Genomic DNA, 18,846 nt, shown 5'->3' with positions numbered 1-18,846 from the left:
TAGTAGCCAAAGCAGGGTATAGAGCCTACCAGCTGACAGTTTGGGGGTGCACCGCTACCATCCCCAGGATCTCTCCAGGGAGCTAGTCTTTGCCTCTTGCAGAGCACAGGAATGGAAGCAGCTCCTGGGGCTCTGGTGCCTGCTTCTTGTCTAGAGATGGCTGCCTCAAAAACTCCATGAAGATATTCTCCAATCTATCTGGCTGCTTGGGGCCAACCCTCCCCCTACCCCAGTAGACATGCCTCACTCCCCTCTCCCAGAGCTGCCTCCTAAGGTGTAACCAAGTGCTGCAGCCCCTCCACATTTGTAACAACACATATCCAATCCTTTTTTTTTTTTTTTTCACATATCCAATCCTTAATAAGTGCCAGGGACCATTTTAAGATTGATGTAGATAAACTCATTTAATACACTAGATCTATCTTTATATACCTATAAAATTTTACTATTCATTTCCATTTTACAGCTGAGGAAACAGAGGCACAGAGAGGTTAATCAAAGGCACAGAGTGACAGAACAGAGTGAGTGGAAGTCAAAGTGGGGTGCAGCCCTGGGCCACCCGACACTGCAGAGTAGCACCCTTACCCACCGGGCACTCTGCCTCTTATACCCTCAAGTCTACCAGGCGGGGCAGGGGATGGGGGGAAGCTGTCAGTGTTTACCTACTCTGAGTCAGGCATTTGACAAACACTCATATGCTTCAATCTCAGAAGAACCAAGTGGAGATGAGCCATGATACTCACTGTCCATGTGGGGAAGCAAGACCAGAGAAGTCTGATCATCTGCCAAGGCCACACAGCGCAGGAAAGGGTGGACCTGAAATCCAAACCACCCAGCAGGCTTCTCCTCCCCAAATCTTCCTCTCCTGACCCCACCAAGCTCAAGAACATGGAGACCAGAATGGAGGGAAAAGGAAGAGGGGGGTGAGGACGCTGGAGAAAGACTTCAGAGGCAGGCCTTAGTCTAGCAGCTGCCTTATGTTCCCCAGGGGTCCAGGAGAACCTCTGGACCTCCACCACTTCTTGGGGGACCTCAAGCAGCCATGTCTCTGGAGATAGACCATCCTGATGATCCTACAGTAATGGCTGAGCCTTTTGGGGTCTGGAGGAAGGTCCCATGGGGTCCCCCACCCTGCATATCTGGCTAGCCACCGGATGCCAGGGCAGGATGGGGGACACTGCTGATGTTGCTGCACAATCCAGCAGCATCTCCTGATCTGTGGACTTGGGCAAGTGGGTATACAGCCTAGATGGGGGTACCTCACTTCCTCCAGAGAATAAAGGTGACAATCCAGATTGCAGGATAGGCAAGGTCTGGAGCACAGGGGGAGGGCATGAGCTGGGACAGAAATCTGGCCTGAGGCTCCCCTCTGACCCCTGGCTCTGCCAGCCCCACAAAGGGGACAAGGCAGGAAGACAGCACAATCCTTGATGTGGCTACACATCCCAGGGGGAAGGGAGCTGATCCATGGCAGGGAGGGCCCAGGGGCTTCACTGGAGCAGGCGCCGCCTATATAGCACAGCCAGGAGCATGGCCAGAAACACCCCCGTGGTGGCTACCCCAAGCCACGGAGCCCAGGAGCTGGCCTGAACAGGCTCCTCCTCAACTGTGGGCTGTGGAGTGGCACGTGGCCCAGGATTATGCTCCAGTAGGTCAGCGCTGGCATCCTGGACCACTTGGATCCTGATTGAATCCACCGACTGGTACTCATTCTCCTCTGGGGCATTGTCAGGCCCCGCGCCCAAGGACCTGCTGTAGCTGAGGGCCAGATCCGCAGAACAGCCCGAGAATGGCTCACTGTCCACCTGGGAGGCCAGCCTGCCTGGCTTGCTCAGCTCCAACTCAGAGCCCCAGCCAGCAGAGCTATGGTCTAGGCCGGGCAAGCTGTCTCTGGTGGAAATGTCTGTGGGTACTGGAGCCGTTGCAGTCTCCTGGGAAAGAAAGGAGGGGCTAGAAGGGACTGGAGATGACTCCATTCCTGGCCAGAGTGTGAACTAGAATCCCAACCCTCTAATTTCCAGCCCATAGTCCAGTGAGGAAGCCACACCCTCTTGGAGACTCAACCCATTGATTCTGCAGGAGGGCAGTGGGGAAGGGGGGGGCCCCCTGAGGCTCTGCAAAGGTATCAGTGGTGACTTCCTTCAAGGCACCCCTCTCCCTACTCACCGGCCTGCCTGTGAGCTCACCCTCATCCCCTTCCCTGGGCCCTGGGTGGCTGTGGCATCATCCTTCTGTGACATTCTGCCTAGGCTGAGGGCTATGGAGCAGCCACAGGGTCAGAGGCCTGGCCATGTGCCTGAAGGGTCCAACGGACTTGGTTCCTCTGTCAGACCGCAGCAGCAAGGCCTCAGGTGCAGGCCCAGAGGGGGCAGCTGTGGGGGGCTAGGTCAGTGTGGCTCCCTCAGGCTGCTTTAATCCAGCCTAAGACTGCTGTCTGTAAAGCCCTGGTCACAGAAGGGCAGACTGGATATCGTGGGGGCAAAATTCAAGGCACTGAGGCAGACAGGCCACCCTGCTCTACCCATCACTGTTCGTCTGCCAAACAGCACTGCTGAGTTTAACCAGGAGCTGCAAGCTCTAAATAGGCCACCCAGCCCTCCTGAGGCAGCAGCACTTAAGAGCTCTAATGATTATTAGTATTCTAAAGGTGGTGGTGTGGTGTCTGGACAAGGCTAGATCTCAGCTGTCTCCCTACACCCTCAAGAAGAAGCTATGGAACAGCCCAGGCTAGAGGCTGAATGGAGACTAGAAAGGGTCCAAGAATAGGGCTTGGGGGGAAAGCCTGGATCACTGATAGAAGGGACAGAGACTCACCCCTGAAGGTACGTTGCTGCTGATGCTGGGCACTGTGTTGGCAGGCACCTTGCTGGGCACTGTGCTTGCGGACATCTTGGGGTCAGGCACCAGGCCAGCAGGCACTCTGGGGGGCACTGTGCCCGCACGTGTTGAGTTGATGGGCAGTTTGGACGGTGGTAGACTCGTAGTGGGCATTGTACCAGAGGGTTTTGAGCTGGCAGGCAACTTGGAAGGCGCCATCCTGTCAAATGTTGAGTGGGTAGGCACCTTGGAGGGTGCTGTGCTGGTGGTCAGTGCACCAGTGGACACCCCTGCCACGGTGGAGCAGATGGTGGCCTCACCATGGTCGCCAGCAACCCCTGCAGAGGCCGAGCCAGGGGAAGAGGAGGTAGTGCCGGTGGACAGAGCTAACGCTGAGGGTGCAGGCAAACGGCTGGCCCTGGGGATGGAGCGGCTCAGGGGTTTGAAGGAGACAGTTGGAGACACAGGCCCACGGGCTGACGTGAGGCCGGAGGCCGTGCCTACAGGTGGCAAAATAAAAGGGGAAACACAAACCACAGGACCGTTACCCTAAAATCACAGTCGCCTTGGGATCAGAAGGCTGAAGAAAAATCTCTGTAGCCTAGCTCAAGTACCTACTGCATCCAGGCCTCCCAACCTCCCACCCGTGGAGTCCCTCTGGTCATTGTACCCCAGGCCCAACGGTCCAACTACTACAGGTGCACCTGTGGTCCTCTCTATCCTTAGTTCGGGACCTAAAACTGCATCTATTCTCTCATGAGAGTGAAATGATCCTTTCCCCTGACAGCATCTAGGAGTTTGCAGATCGTTAATTATCCTCCACTCTTTCTTCTCCTGTCTGGAACACCCCCCTTTCCTCCTGCGTCTATTCCCTAGCTTGGTACAATTTTGGATGCTCCCGCCTCTGCCACCTTCCCCTCCCCGACCAGCAGGAGCCATCCTGGACCAGGGCGAGGTGGCTCCAGTAGAAGAGTTCACAGTAGTCATATGGCACCAGAGGCCCCCCAGCCCCAAGTATGTGCAAATCTCCCAGGAGGCCTAAGGACTCGAGGGAAAGGGGTGCAGGAACAAAGCCAACCTTGAGAGGAGGGCCTGAACTAGGGCAAACAGGAGGGAGCAGAGGATGATGATTACCCATGGAACCTCTGAGAACACACATGCCAGGCTCTACCGCTGACAAAGGCCTGGAGTAATTCGGATGTACCACCTCGCTGCCCCCAACACCTAACACCACAGAATCTTGCAGGACCCATGTCCATGCATGTCCTGATATCTAAGTGCCCTCTGCCTCCCTGGTCCACTTCAGTCCCCTGAAGCTCCCATTTCCTGAAAGGTGTTCTACTGCAAGCTGACACTGCACAGCATAAATGGGTGCTTGGGAAAGGTTTTTGGAGTGACATGGGCATAGGGCGCTAAGATGGCTTCTCTGAGCCTTTAACTGTTCCCGTGCCTTGTGGCTATCCCAGGGACACCAAAGGCAGGGAAGACCATAGTGCTCCACAGAACACAGTTTAAGAAATAACAATGCAGAGACATGCCAGCCTGAGAGGTCAGAGTGGACAGCTCTATATTCCCAAGGTGGGGGTGCAAAGATCTAGTGTGGGGGTCCAGGCCCTCACCTGATGAAAATAATACTTCCTCTGGGGGCTGAGAGGCTTTAGTGGTTCACTGGCAGCTAGAGCCCCTCTTGGGGCAGGGCAGTGCCTAAGGGTTCCCCTGCCAGGAGATGGCCCCGGCCTTCTGCACCATCCTCCAGGTCCTGGAGAACCCCTGCAGCGTCAGTCCCCTTGGAAGAGTCCCTAATCCTTTTCCTCTAGCTATATCCACACCTTCTGCAATGTGGGATGGGGTCTGGCACCCTACTCCTTGACTCTGCTAGCCTCGTGCTTTGCTCTGGCCCACAGAATAAGGTAGGAGGAAAGCTGCCAGTTCTGAGCCTTTGTCCCAGGAGCCTGCTCTCTCAGAATTCTGCTCAGCTGCAATGAAAGAGACTTATCTGGTGAAGGATGAGGACTCACTGAAGCAAACCAAGGGGCCCCAGCCAACAGGCTTACACAGAGTGTGCATGTGTGCCAGTGTGTACAGAGAGGGAATTTAGCCAAGATCTGAAGAACTACTCTGAGCCAGCCCAAATTGCTGACCCACAGAATCAGGAGGGAAATAGTCCTATCTTAAGCTACTAGATGCTGGAATGGTTTGCGACATGCAAAATACTGATATGCCCTCTAAGGATTCGGGTTGCTCCCTGAGGTAAATCCTCTTTATTCCCACCCTTGCCTCCTGTCCATGGAAGCCAGAGGGGCAACTCTAGTCTTCACCCTCACTGGGAGGTCAGAGAGGCCTGTAACTCCAGATTCCACACATACCTGCTATGTGGGCACCGCCCAGCCCTGTATCCTGCTCCTGATGCCCACTGGCAGTCAGAGGGTTGACGGCTGCCATGTCAGAGGAGGGCTCCCGGGGGCCAGCTGGCCTTCTCACAGCCCCAGAATGGGGCATCTGTGGGACTTTATTTGAACTCTGCAAGAGGGAAAATAGAAATGAGGCAGTTGCTTCTCCCAGAAATGGGCATCTCCTACAGGCCTCAGCCCGTGCCAAAAAGCACAAAAACCAAGGAAGCCCCTGGCCCTGGCTTTGGTCCTTGACAGACCCTCTGCCTACAGAAACCTACCTCATAGAAAACACAAACCATCCCATGGGGAGACTCTATTCATCTGCCTGCCCCGTAAAAGGTCTCCCTCTCTGAGGCTGCTGCACAGACCCCTTTCTTGGACTTCAAGTCCATGGTCTGGTGTCTCCTGGACACACCCCATTGTCCGCTTATCACATCCAGATAGAATCAGTCATTTTCCCCCTGAATTTGACTTTACCGGCAATGATAACTCCATCCATCCCCTTACTTCCAGCTTTCCCAGTATCCCTCCACTGATGGTTCCCCGGTCCCTCAATCTAGTTCAACATCTCATCACATGAACCAGTGCAAAGACCTCAAAACCGTGACCTCAAAGCAGGTTGATAAGAGGGTTGGGGGCTGCCACAGGGTGAAGCCCTGGTCAGCAGTCTGAAAGCCAATTTGGAGCATATCTCCATTGAGGAAGCCCTGAGGTTCTGAGCAGAGATTAGGCATGATTTGTGGTGGAGACACAAAAGCAGGGGACCCAAAGTAGACTGTGAGGACGCACCTCTTCCAGGGACTCTGGTAGCTGGGTGTCCTGGACTGGCATGGGGAAACTTGGCTCCTCCTCTCTGTAGCCGTTGGTGGGTGTACTGGGGGCCACAGCAGGTGCAGGGGGCCCTGGAACCTCAGCAGGAACTAACTGTGGCTCCGCTGGGGCTGGGGCGTGGTTTGAGACCCCTGGGGACAAAGATATAGTGATGTCAAGGGGACACTAGGAATGCTCCCAGTGACAGGAGAGGCCTAGGTGTTCCTGGCCCCCTGGATTGATAACTCTCAGCCCCCTGAAGCTCCCAAAGCTGTCCTGATGTGGGATGTCCTTAGAAGAGACAAGATTCACTGAGTGGGAGACAGTAGCAGGAAGGAGAAAGAAGGGAAGGAGGGAGGGAGGGAGGATAATGAGGTAGAAGGGATAGGGCGAGCACGTGGGGCACCTCACAGGCCTCTCACCACCTAGACTGGGTCAGCAGTTGCCATTTGTCTGTCCTCTGGCATTCTGGAACCCAGTGGCTCTCTCTTCCTCGTTGTGGATGGCTGTCACCACTAACTGACCCCTCAGAAAAAAAGAAAGGAAGGGAGGGAAGGAAAAAAGAAAGAAAGCCAACAGGAGGCTATTCTAAGGCTGTAAATCTAAGCAGGGTCTCAGGAGCTGTCTCTAGTTTGAAACATAAGTAGGGCTGGCTTGAGTTTTCTTCCTGTTTTGACCCCTCAGATCTGTCCTCACCAGATCCCTCTGGGCACCTGGCCTGGCAGGGAGCATCGAGAGGGGGCTGAGGAGTAACACAGCTGGGGTGGAGGACCTAGAAGCCTCCAGGGTAAGCTAGGGGGAGAGGAAGAGATGAGGGAAAGAAAAGGAGGAATCTATGAGGGATAAAGAGGAGACAGTGAAGGGAGGGGAAGAGAAGAGAGGAGTGGAGAGAGGAAGGTAAACTGAGGGTGAGATAGGAGGAAGTGAGAAAGAGGTGGGAGGCAAGTGTCGTAGCTACATAAATTAGAGGAAGCCTCATTTGCTGAGCACATGGGAGGTGTCCAGCCCCAGCTAAGCACTCAACACGCCATCCATCATCCCTTGGTATCCACCACAGTCCTATGATGTAGAAGTCTGGTCGTTAGTCCCATTTTACAGAGGAGAAGACTGAGGTTTAAGAGAAATTAAGGGACTTTGCCAAAAAGACATGGTTAGCAAGAGGCTAAGCTGGGATCTACACCCAGGTTTGTCTACTGCCCAGGCATGGTGGGAGGGAGGATGTCAGAAGGAGGCAGGAAGTACAGGGGGGAGGGGACAGGATGAATGGAGGCCAGGGGAACAGACATGGGTTCCATGAGGAGGGCCAGGGCAGGAAGCTCACCGGACAGGTTGCTCTGGTAGACACGGGCCACTTCGTCAGCCAGACTAGCCAGCTCACAGACCCTCAGCGCCTTGATGAAGGATTCTACCCAGCCAGTCCGCCGTCGAAGGCTGTTAAAGAGCTCCCAGAGGGTACCCTGGTTCCCCCAGAGCTGGTAAGAGGCCCGCAGTCGATCCTGGAAGACACAGCCAGCTGCCCTGCTCAAGCCAGGTGGCCCTGGCCCCTTTCCCACTCGGGAGAGGATAGCTGCAGAGGCTCCAAGTAGCCCCAAGAGCAAAGCCGCCATCTGAAACTAGGTCAGAGCCTAGGACAAGACCAGTGTTTGAGGCGGATACCAGGAAATAAGCTCTTACTATGTGCCAGGCCCCACACTTGGGGCGCTGCAAGAATTATCTTATGTAATGCTATTGCCCCTACTCTACTGGTGAGGAAGCCGAAGTAAGTACTTCTTACTTAGCAGAAGTAAAGAGCCTACAGACAGATCCCAGTTAGTCTATCCCCCAAACCTATGGTTTGTTTATGCAGCCCCCAAGGCAAAAAGAAAGGGTTTGGATTAGCAGAGTAGGAAAGGGTGTAGAGGGAACAAAAGATGAAAGGGGGCAAAAGGGACAGTAAGAGAAAGCCAACCCTAACAATCAGGAGCATAGGGCCCTGGGAGATCCTGATAAGGAATCTCAGGGCGGCAGGGGTTCTAGATCCACTGAAATCCCACATACAGATGAGTAACCAGACAGCAGAAATGAAAACCCACAGGAAACATTTACTGCAAAATGAGTCACAAGGCATCCCCATAAGCCCCCAGATACAAGGGAGGGGGCCGGACACCACCACCTCCCCCCATCAGCCACAGGCCTGCCGCGCCACCACCACCACAGCTTCGTGGTGGAAGCAGAGTGCTGGTGCCATCTGGGAGCCCCTAAATCTAGGAGGCGGCCAGCTCCACTTCACTTGGGGCCACAGCCAGTTTCTGCAACGCTAGAGCAGTCTGGCTCTCGTGAACTCTCGAAACAGAGCCCTGGGCTCCCTGTCAGGACAGGGTCCCCTGACAAGGAGAATGGAGTCAACACAGCATGAACAATGATAAGAAAGACAAAGTAAAGTCCCAATGGAAGCACGAGATGGGACTGAGGCCCAGAAATCTCAGGCAGCCAGCACCCTATATTTTAGCACTACACCATATGGACACAAGAGGGAGCTCAGCCACGTCGCAAAGGCCAGCCTGAATCACACTTCATTCTCCGAGTTAGAGAAGCATCAAGGTCAAGAAGCAGGATGGAGTGCCCAAGTGGCTCAGTCGGTTAAGCAGTTAAGCGCCTGCGTTCAGCTCAGGCCATGATCCCAGGTTCTGGGATCACGCCCCGCATCGGGCTTCCCATGCAGTAGAGGAAGTCAGCTTCTCCCTCTCCCTCTGCTCTCTACCTCAAATAAATAAAAAAAATCTTTAAAAAATTTAAAAAGAAAGAAAAGCAGGATGCAGATGACAGAGAAGGAAGGAGTTGGCCCTGGCTTTGGGCAAAGCTCTGGCGCCCATGGCCCTGCCCCCCCACCCCCACCCCCCGCCCCGGGTCAGCTGTCACACCCCTGCTTACCTGGTCACTTGTTGTAAGGCAGGACAAGTAAGGGAGTATCTCCAGAACATGAATACGGCCAAAATTGCTGAAATGGTGGCGGATATACTCGTAAGTCTTGTCCTCAGCAAACGTCATCGCTGTCTAGGTTCTAAAGTGACACAGGGGCTCTGGCCCATAAAAGGATGGACGGAGAGGGAAAAAAGGACTGAAAGAAAACACACCACATATGGCAACAGAGTTGGGAGTGGGGTTGGACAGAAGGCAATCACTTCTCTTTCTCAACTCTCTGCAATGTTTGCTTCTTTCTTTAATCAACCAATTTTATTACTGCCTGAGTCCCAGAGGCCCTCATAAACCTACTTAAAAATGAAATTGATGACCAAAAGAAATCATATCCAAAAGAAAGAAAGAGGGATCCCTGGGTGGCGCAGCGGTTTGGCGCCTGCCTTTGCCCCAGGGCGCGATCCTGGAGACCTGGGATCGAATCCCACGTGGGGCTCCCGGTGCATGGAGCCTGCTTCTCCCTCTGCCTGTGTCTCTGCCTCTCTCTCTCTCTCTCTCTCTCTGTGTGTCTCTCTCTCTGTGTGTGTGTGTGTGACTGTCATAAATAAATAAAAATTAAAAAAAAGAAAGAAAGAAGTCAGATCCAGATCTAGGCCCCATTTCTGCCCGCCCTGCAGGTTGGTCAGTGTTGGGGAGGGTTCTGACTCCCTGCCACGGTCCCAAGGTCTGTATATGTCCCTAGTCGCTGATAGCAAGAGGACTCCACCAAGGACTGCTGCTTCTTTGGGGTACACTAGAAAAAAGAGAAAAAGCCCAAAATAATAATAGGATCATCCTACTTTAAAGGTCAAGAAAATGAGGTACCAAGAAATTAAGGGGCTTGCTAGTTAGCAGAAGAGCAAAGATCAGAGGTCAGGTCCTTTCCAGAACATGACTGCAAGCCCACCATTAAAGCTTGCCACATACATGTTCTTAGGATAGGAGGCTAATTCCACTCACCGTATGATCTAGGGCAAATTACCGGCTTTCTACAGGCTTCTCTTTACCCCTAAAAGGACTCAGAGGGCTTGTTTTGACAATACAGTAGCTCAACTGCATAAGCTTGACATTTACAAGTGCCTCAATTACTAGCAATTGCTACTACTTGCTTAGGTAGGACTTACCACAATTTGCAATTATAGACGGGGTTGTCTGTGAGTTCCTTACCTGCCTCCCCCTCAGGGAGAGCTGCAGGGAATAAGAGGGACAAGATCTCTGCCATCATCCAATTTATATTCTATTGGGGTGGGACAGATAACAAATCAGTAAACACGTACACAAATAAGAATTCCAAATAGCAACCAAGTTATGAAGAAAATAAACCAGGGTTTTGAGACAGAATCCCTGGAGAAGGACGTGCTGCATGGACAGAGGTGGTCAGGGAAGTCTTTCTGAATTGGTGACATTTGAGCTGAGCCATTCTGAGCTGCAAGATCAGCATTTTGGGCGAAGGGCACAGCAATTTAAAAGTTCTAAGGCGGAAATGACCTTGGCATGTTTGAGGAATAGAGAGCAGGTCTGGGTGGTCCAGGTTTAGAAAGCTAAGGGGAGGGGAAGGGATCAAGGTCAAGGAGGTTCTGAAAAGTGGTGGCTCATGTGAAGTGTTGCAGGAAAGGACTCTGGGGGTTGTTATTTTTGCTTTGGGGGTTTCTTGGAGTGAAATGGGAAGCCACTGGGGGTTCTGAGCAGAGAAGGGAGAGGATCTGACTTATGTTAAAGACCTCTCTTGTAGTTGTGAGGACCTGGATTGTACAGAGGCCAGGATGGAAGCAGGGAGACAATTGGGAGGCTGAAGCAAGGGGCCACAGGATGGGTATGGCCAGAATGCTGCCCATGGAGATGGTGAGAGGTGGCTGGATTCCTAGTGGGTCCTGGATGTGGGAAGTGAGGGAGAGAGAAGAATCAAGGATAACTCCTCAGGCACTAGGTAGATGGATGGTGCCATTTAGGCAGGCCAAAGAATCTGGTGGAGAAGCTGTAGTGCAGAGAGGATTCCAAAGCTCCATTTTGATCAGGTGATCATAGTGTCTCAAGTCTGAGACACTATGACATGTCCAAGTGGGTTTTCTGGGAAGAAAGGGGTCAGAAGAGGAGCCAGACTGGAGCAAAAATGTGGGTATGTGACTTGGGTGGGACTCTAGAAGATAATGTTGCAGAGCAGAGCTGGGGCCACCAGTCTGTCACCATATGGGAAATGGGGCAGTAGTCCTGTCTGCTGGCCTCATAGCCTCATGTGGCATGCCTTGCTCTGTCAGCCACCAGGTGCTACATTACTGGTGTGGCAAGTGTCAATGACAGAAGTCAAGAGGTTCAAGAAGATGGGGCAGGGGTCCTCTGAGCGTTCAGGAGATGAGCAAAGAACTCTAAGGTGGCTAAATGACGCTTTTCTCCTTTCTTTCCATGGCATGTGGGGAGGGACAAGGATAGAGTCAGGTGATACATTCTTCTGCATCTGAGCCGCAGCCCTAAGGACAAGAGTTTGGGGGGTATGGAAGTAGAACATGCTCCAACCAAAAAGAAAGGAAGCCCATATTTGTTCATATTTATTCATGATCTACTATAGGCAGGCACATTCTAATTTTCTTTCCTTTAGGAGAGGAGAAATGATGCTGGGTTGTCCAAACAGACCAGTGGCCCTAACAGGATTTGAACCCAGGACTTGCTGTCTCATTGCAGTTCACCATACACCTTACAGAACAGAGGGGTTGCTGCAACAAGTGAGACTCACAGCCCCAGAGGGACCAAGGCCACTGCCTGGGTGAGGGGAGTCCCCAGATGAGGGTGTGCCAGGGAGGCTGAAAGACGTAGTCCCTTCTCTTGTAGGAACAGTATGTAAATCATTCAGACAAGGCTGACTGCAAGCTAACCTGCCCTGTTCGGCAGTCGCAGTTCTCAGATCGCTGACTGTCCTTCCAGAAGTTTTTAAGGCTCCACAGCGTGCACAGGAGAACGTCATTTTTTGGTTGTGTTTTTTTTTCCCCCAATGTTTTCCTAGCACCTCCTTCCGGTCTCAGAGAAGGGCGGACCGACGCTGCCAGAAGTTCCTACCTTGAATGCCCCGGAGGCTCTGAGTGCGTCCCGGAAAGAAATAACCACCCGGACGAGAGAGGCGAGGCCTCACTGATTTGGCTCCAGTTCCTGGAAGGAACCAGGCCCGCGGAGGGAGGGAGGCTGTTCTGGTCAGATGTCACCACCGAGAACTGTCAAGCCCCGGGGAGGACGGCGGCCTCTAGGCGCGGCCGCGGCTCCGGGAGGTTAGGCCTCGCCCCAGGGTCACCCCCGGCCTGCGGGGCGCTGGAGGCGCTCGAGCACAGGACCCTCCCCTGCAGCCCGAGCACAGGACCCCCGCGCCCCCCCCCCCCCCCGCCCGCGCCCCGGCCCGGCCCGGCGCTGGCTGAGGCGCACGGAGCCCTCGCTGCCGCGAAGCGCGGCGCCTCGGGACCGGCTCTTCCCCAGCCCCGCGCAGCAGTCCCGTCCCCGGACCCCCGTGCGCCCGGTGGACTCCGCGTCCCGCTCCGCTCTTGCCTCCGCTGACCACCGCTCCGAAAGCCATCGGCGCGCCCAGAGCCCAGGGGACCGACCGCGCCCAGGACGGCTAACTTACCTCGGTAGCCACTACCCGGCTACCCGCGGACCTCCGCAGACACCCCGGAACCCTCCCCTGCAGGAGGGGGCGCGGCAGAGGGGGGCGGGACCGCGAGGCCATTGGCCAGGCGGCGGGGCGGGGCGTCGCGGCCAGCCCGAGCCACTGGGCCGCGGGGGTGGGCGCTTGGCAGTGGTTCGAGGGCCTGGACCCGCGGGACAGGCGCTCCGGACAGACCTAGGCTCCTGCTGGGGCGCAGAGGATCAGATTATTTTCTTTGTTTGTCCAGAACAAACTTCCAGGGGAAATACAGAATCTGGCTAGAACTCAAGAGGATGACCGACCTCGGAGTCCCTGCTCGGCTGGGTCCCCATGCTTCCTACGCCAAGCAATCACTCCTCCTGCCGAGTAATTTGAGGGGGGAGGGTCTTTATGGCATTTGTACGGGGGCACCCAGGGCCTGGCATAAAGTTAGTGCCCAATAAATATCGAGTGATACGCAAAGTGCACAGGGAAGCGACACCAATGCTGGGCCTGAGGAAGCAGGATCAGAGTGCGAGGAGGCTGGATAGGTGAGAGCAGGGCAGGGGCTCCAAGTTTGGGCTGCCCAGACTGCTGGCTGTGGGTCTTGAGTGCTGTGTGGGAAAGGCTTCTCTGCCCAAGGGTCTGGACCAGGTACCTCCCCACAGAGCCTGCCAGCTGCCTGGCCCTTCCTCTGTTTGGAGCTGAGGCCAGCAATACTGAGCCCCCCACTGTGTTCCAGGTACAGGCTTAAAGTCTTATACCTTAGAAGCCACTAAATACTCAGACAATAACCAAGTAGAGGTTTATTTTTCCTGGTTTTAAGAAATATTAAAAGATTCAGGGGTGTCTGGGTGGCTCAGTCAGTTGAGGGTCTGTCTGCCTTTGGCTGGGGTCATGATCTCAGGGTCCTAGGGTCAAACCTGCATCTGGCTCCCTCCTCATTGGAGAGCTTGCTTCTCTCTCTCCCTCTGCTGCTCCCCCTGCTTGTGCTCTCTGTCAAATGAATAGAATCTTAAAAAATAAATAAATAAAAGATTCAGAAAATGGCAGTTCTTAAGTTAAACCTATGCCAAGCCTATCACCCAGCCACCACTCCTAGATGTGTGTCACATGCACAATAGCTAATATTCATAGTGGCTTTGTTCACAATAGGCAAACTCTGGGAACGACCCAAAGGTCCATCAGCAGAATAAAGAGATAAACTGTGGTGTGGTCACATTGTAGAATAGTATGCAGCAGTGAAAAAGAGCAAACAATTCATATACACAGCATGGATGAGTCTCCCCCAGATAAATGGGCACCACTGCTAGCAGAGTCAAGTACAAAAAGTACATGCTGTCTGTTTCCCCAGTTGCAAGGTAAGGCAAGTTTGAAAAACAGGCAAAACTCATCTACGTAAAGAAAAATCATTCACTGTTGACTTCTGGGTTGGGGTACAGGGGAACTTTTGCAGGGAATGGAAATGTTCTATATCTTGATGTGAGCAGTGGGCACATGGGCTTGTGCATATGTAAAAATGCATCAGCTGTACACTTAAGATTGTTATACTTTACCCTGCAACTTAAAAATGAAAGAGAGACTGGGCACCTGGATGGCTCAGTCTAACTCTTGATCATGATCTCAGGGTCGGAAGATTGAGCCACTGCCTCAGGCTCTGCACTCAGTGGGGACTCTGCTGAAGATTCTCTCTCTCCCTCTCCCTTGGCCCCTCTCCCCCACACTGTTGTTTGTGCGTGCACGTGCTCTGTCAAATAAATAAATTTTTTAAAAATCTGGTCTATAGCTGATATAAACCTTTAGGATGGCTATTATAAAACAAAATAACAAGTATTGGCAAGGATATGGAGAAACTGGAACCCTTGAACATTACTGGTGGGAATGTGAAATGGTGCAGTTGCTATGGAACAGTATGGCTATTTTATTGTGGTGTAATATACACATAACATAAAATTTACCATTCTAACCATTTTTAAGTGAACAGTTCTGTGGCATTAAGTACATTCACATTGTTGTACAGCCATCACCACCATCCATTTCTAGAACTTTTTCATCTTCCCCAGTAAAACTGTCTACCAATTAAACACTCCACTCTCCATTGCACCCAGCTTCTAGAAGCTCCTATTCTACTTTCTGTCTCTGAGTTTGCCTATTCTAGATAGCTTATATAAATGGAATCATATACTTGTCATTTCATGACTGGCTTATTTCACTTAGCATAATGTCTTCAAAGTTCATCCATGTTAAAGTATATACTAGAATTTCCTTCCTTTTTAAGATTGAATAATATTCCATTATATGAGTAGACCACATTTTGTTTATCCATTCATTCACTGCTTTTTACCTTTTGGCAGTTGTGAATAATAGTTATAAACATGGGTATACAAAATCTGTTCACATCCCTGCTTTCATTTCTTTGGGTATGTATCTAGAAGTAGACTTCCTGGATCATATGGTAATTCTAATTTTAAATTTTAGAGGAAAGGGGTAGAGAGTTTCACTGGGGAAGATGAAAAAGTTCTGGAAATTGATGGTGGTGATGTCTGCACAACAAAGTGAATATACTTAATGCCAAGAACTGTACACTTAAAAATGGTCAGAATGATTAATTTTATGTTATGTATATATTACCACAATAAAAATTCTGGCCTACATAGTCTTCTTGCCACATTTGTCTGGGACCCAAAGGAGGGCACATCATCCCATCTGTGGAATTCTTGCCAAAACTCATAATTTGAAGCCAATCATGGGGAAATTTCAAACCAACCCAAATGAAGGACATTCAACAGGCATCTAGTTCAATACAGTAGCCGCTTTGCACAGTAGCCATTTCCCACAAATTAAAATAGCATGTAAAACAGTTCCTCAGCCCCACGAGCCACACTTCAGATGCTGTATTTATGTGGCTGCCATGTTGTACAGAAAAGATATTGTGCATTTCTATCATTTTTTAAAAAGATTTTTATATATTTATTCACGAGAGACACTGAGAGAGAGAGGCAGAGACACAGGCAGAGGGAGAAGCAGACTCCATACAGGAAGCCTGATGTGGGACTCGATCCTGGGATTCCGGGATCCCGCCCTGAACCAAAGGCAGACACAACCGCCAAGCTACACAGGTGTCCTGATGTGCCTTTCTATCATTGCATAAAATTCTATTGGAGGTTTTTTTTAAAGTATACTGAACAGCATTGATATACAGAATAACTCCCAAAAAATGTCAAGGCCACCATGGAAAGACAAAGAAAGACTGAGGAACTATTCCTGATTAAACAAGAATAAAGAGGGGATGCCTGGGTGGCTCCGTGGTTGAGCGCCTGCCTTCCGCCCAGGGCATGATCCTGGAGACCCGGGATCGAGTCCCACATCGGGCTCCCTGCGTGGAGCCTGCTTCTCTGTCTGTGTCTGTCTCTCTCTCTCTCCCTGTGTCTCTCATAAATAAGTAAATAAAATATTTAAAAAAAAAAATAAACAAGAATAAAGAGAACTGAGAGCAATGTGAGATCCCAAATTGGACCATGAAATCTCTGGATGTTGGTGGGACAAATGAGGAAATCTGACCAAGGCTTTGGATTAGTTAATAATACTCTATGTTGGGGTCCCTGGGTGGCGCAGCGGTTTGGCGCCTGCCTTTGGCCCAGGGCGCGATCCTGGAGATCCGGGATCGAATCCCACGTCAGGCTCCCGGTGCATGGAGCCTGCTTCTCCCTCTGCCTGTGTCTCTGCCTCTCTCTCTCACTGTGTTCCTATCATAAATAAATAAAAATTAAAAATAATAATAATAATAATAATACTCTATGTTAATTTTCTGGTTTTGATCATTGGGAAATGATTATGTAAGATGTAAACATTTTATTATTTTTGCAACTGGTTTGTAAGTCTAATTATTTCAAAATGAAAAGTTTTAAAGTAAAATACAATATAAAATCATCTTTGGACCCTATTGGCTATTTATATTAATTTGCCTTTCACTGTTGACTGCATTCCATTCTGTTTTATGAATAGAATTCATTTATTTTGGCTTCTTAAGTTTTTATTTAAATTCCAGTTAAGGGGGTACCTGGGTGGCTCAGTGGTTGAGTGTCTGTCTTTGGCTCAGGTTGTAATCCTGGAGTCCTGGGATTGAGTCCTGCATCAGGCTCCCCTGCAGGGAACCTGCTTCTCCCTCTTGCCTATCTCTCTGCTTCTCTCTCATGAATAAATAAGTAAAATCTTTTTAAAAAATGAATAAATAAATTCCAGTTAACATACAGTATTAATATTAGTTTCAGGTGTACAATATAGTGCTCCAACACTTCCATCCCTCACCTCATGTTCATCATGACTAAGGAGAGACATCATGCTCTCCTTAATCCCCATCACCTACATCACCCATCCCCCACCCACCTCCCTTCTAGTAACCCTCAGTTTGTTCTCTATATTTAAGTCTATCTAGATAGATAGATTTGTCTCCATGCATAGTTTAATTTTTTTTAAAGACTTTATTTATTTATTCATGAGAGAAAGAGGCAGAGACACAGGCAGAGGGAGAAGCAGGCTCCATGCAGAGAACCTGATGTAGGACTCGATCTGGGGTCTCTAGGGTCACACCCTGGGCTAAAGGTGCCGCTAAACCTCTGAGCCACCCGGGCTGCCCATCCATTTGTAGTTTATTGATCGCTGTCCATTTATTAGTGGAAGGTCAAGAGAGTGGTCTATATCCCAGGCTGCAATTCCCTCCAGTGAGTGCCTTTGGAGCACTCCACTTTAAAGCTCATAACCAGGCCAGTGCCACAAGGCCCAAGTCCCCAGGCCAGTGCCACAAGGAAGGCTGTGTGGCTTATATGTGTTGATTCAGCAACCACCAGCTCACATTTCCCCCCAGAGAGCAGAGTCAGGCCCAAAGAATAGTGACAGAGGGCCCCAAAAAGGGAAATGTTCTCATGTCTGAGTCCCTTCAGGGAACTCTCCAAGACTGAAAAACAAAATATAAACCCTGCCTTTACAATCTTGTTTCAGATAGGTTTTTAAACTGTTATTATTTAAACTATTTTATTTCTCACACTGCCAATTTCATTATAAAAATATATATATATTCTCAGTGAAGCTGGAGAAAAGTTATATGCTAATATAATTTAATATAGGGAAAGCCAGAATTGCTTGATGAAGAAAACTAAAATCTGTACTCATAAGGCTACCACTCCAGAAAAACAGCAGGTGACACTCCAGTGTATTCTCTTTTTTAAAAAAGATTTATTTATCAGAGAGAGAGAGAGATTGAGAGATGAGAGACCAATGAGGGGGGGGGGGATGGAAAGGACAGAGAGAGAAAGAATCCCAAGCAGACTCCCTGCTGAGCGCAGAGCCCACAGAGGGCTGGACCCCACCACCCTGAGATCACCACCAGAGCAGAAACTAAGAGTCGTACGCTTAACCGACTGAGCCACCCAGGCACCCCACTCCAGTGTCTTTTCTTCTAGTATTTTCTTCCCTACGGTTCAGGGCCTCTGAGTCCTCTGGCTTCCAGGAGAGGACTAAACCAGCCTAAACCAACTGCATGAGATCTTTGGACATAACAGGGTCTGGTATAAGCTCACCTTATCTCTCAGTGGTCTCAGGAGAAGAGGGCTTGGTCCATGTTACCTTGCGGGTCAGTCCCTGCTACAGGTGGCTCCTCCAAGGCTTAGTTAGCCCCTTTGATCAGCATGGCCTCTTCATCAGCCTCAGGGCATTGTGTTGCTGGTCATGTGTCACTCAGGAACTTCTGTCCTGCCCTTCCTTCCAGAAAATCACTGACATAAGTTGCTTGGCAACAGATATTTACCTGAGATTTGTAGGAAAACAAGTAAATGAGTGCATGGGCAGGATGTGGCTTCCAAGCTACCAGAGTTCCTAAAATTCACAGACCTCCCCCAATACAGGAGCCTTCCCCTGACCACATCCCTCCAAGGCCCCAGCTTCCTGCAACATTGCTGCTGCCCTGCTTGCTTTCAGCCCCTCTTGTTGTCTCATGTCCTAGGGCCCCTCCCCTAGGATCTGGAGCCAGTGAAGAAGACAGAAACCACTGTAGTTATTTTGTGCATGAAAGGGCTTTGTTTCTAGAAGCATAATTCTGTGAAATGTATCAATCTTCAGTGTGCCACTTGATTAATCTTTACCTATGTAAATACCCGTGTAACCAGCACCTGAACCAAAATCTGGAATATTTCCATCTCTCCAGAAAGTTCCTTTGTACTCCTTTATCAATCTTAACCCTAACTCATTATTCTGACTCCACCATAGTTTTTGCCTGTTCTTGAATTTAATATA

At 50.7% G+C, this 18,846-nt stretch overlaps 1 protein-coding gene across 5 annotated transcripts; it reads right to left on the bottom strand.

Moving 5' to 3' along the window:
• Positions 1 to 383: 383 nt before the first annotated feature.
• Positions 384 to 18,153, bottom strand: MAVS (mitochondrial antiviral signaling protein). 5 transcript variants are annotated; one of them, XM_041732828.1, is made up of 8 exons: positions 12,559 to 12,577; positions 10,122 to 10,191; positions 8,931 to 9,117; positions 7,342 to 7,516; positions 6,000 to 6,172; positions 5,184 to 5,337; positions 2,815 to 3,317; positions 384 to 1,931 (listed from the first exon to the last, which is right to left on the bottom strand). In XM_041732828.1, exons 3-8 carry the CDS (start codon positions 9,045 to 9,047, stop codon positions 1,491 to 1,493), a joined length of 1,563 nt encoding a protein of 520 aa, XP_041588762.1. In that variant the 5' UTR covers positions 9,048 to 9,117; positions 10,122 to 10,191; positions 12,559 to 12,577; the 3' UTR covers positions 384 to 1,490. The 5 variants fall into 5 exon arrangements, with proteins under 5 accessions (XP_041588762.1, XP_041588764.1, XP_041588760.1 ...); XM_041732830.1 differs by lacking the exons at positions 10,122 to 10,191; positions 12,559 to 12,577 and adding an exon at positions 18,135 to 18,153; XM_041732826.1 differs by lacking the exon at positions 10,122 to 10,191 and having other exon boundaries at positions 12,559 to 13,291.
• Between the last annotated feature and the right edge of the window lie 693 nt (positions 18,154 to 18,846).

The sequence above is a fragment of the Vulpes lagopus genome, chromosome 18 (genome assembly GCF_018345385.1).
Source record: "Vulpes lagopus strain Blue_001 chromosome 18, ASM1834538v1, whole genome shotgun sequence".
In the NCBI taxonomy this organism is placed as follows: Eukaryota; Metazoa; Chordata; class Mammalia; order Carnivora; family Canidae; genus Vulpes; species Vulpes lagopus.
The sequence above is the reverse complement of the archived record's forward strand: the minus strand, read 5'-3'. Positions and strand labels throughout refer to the sequence as shown.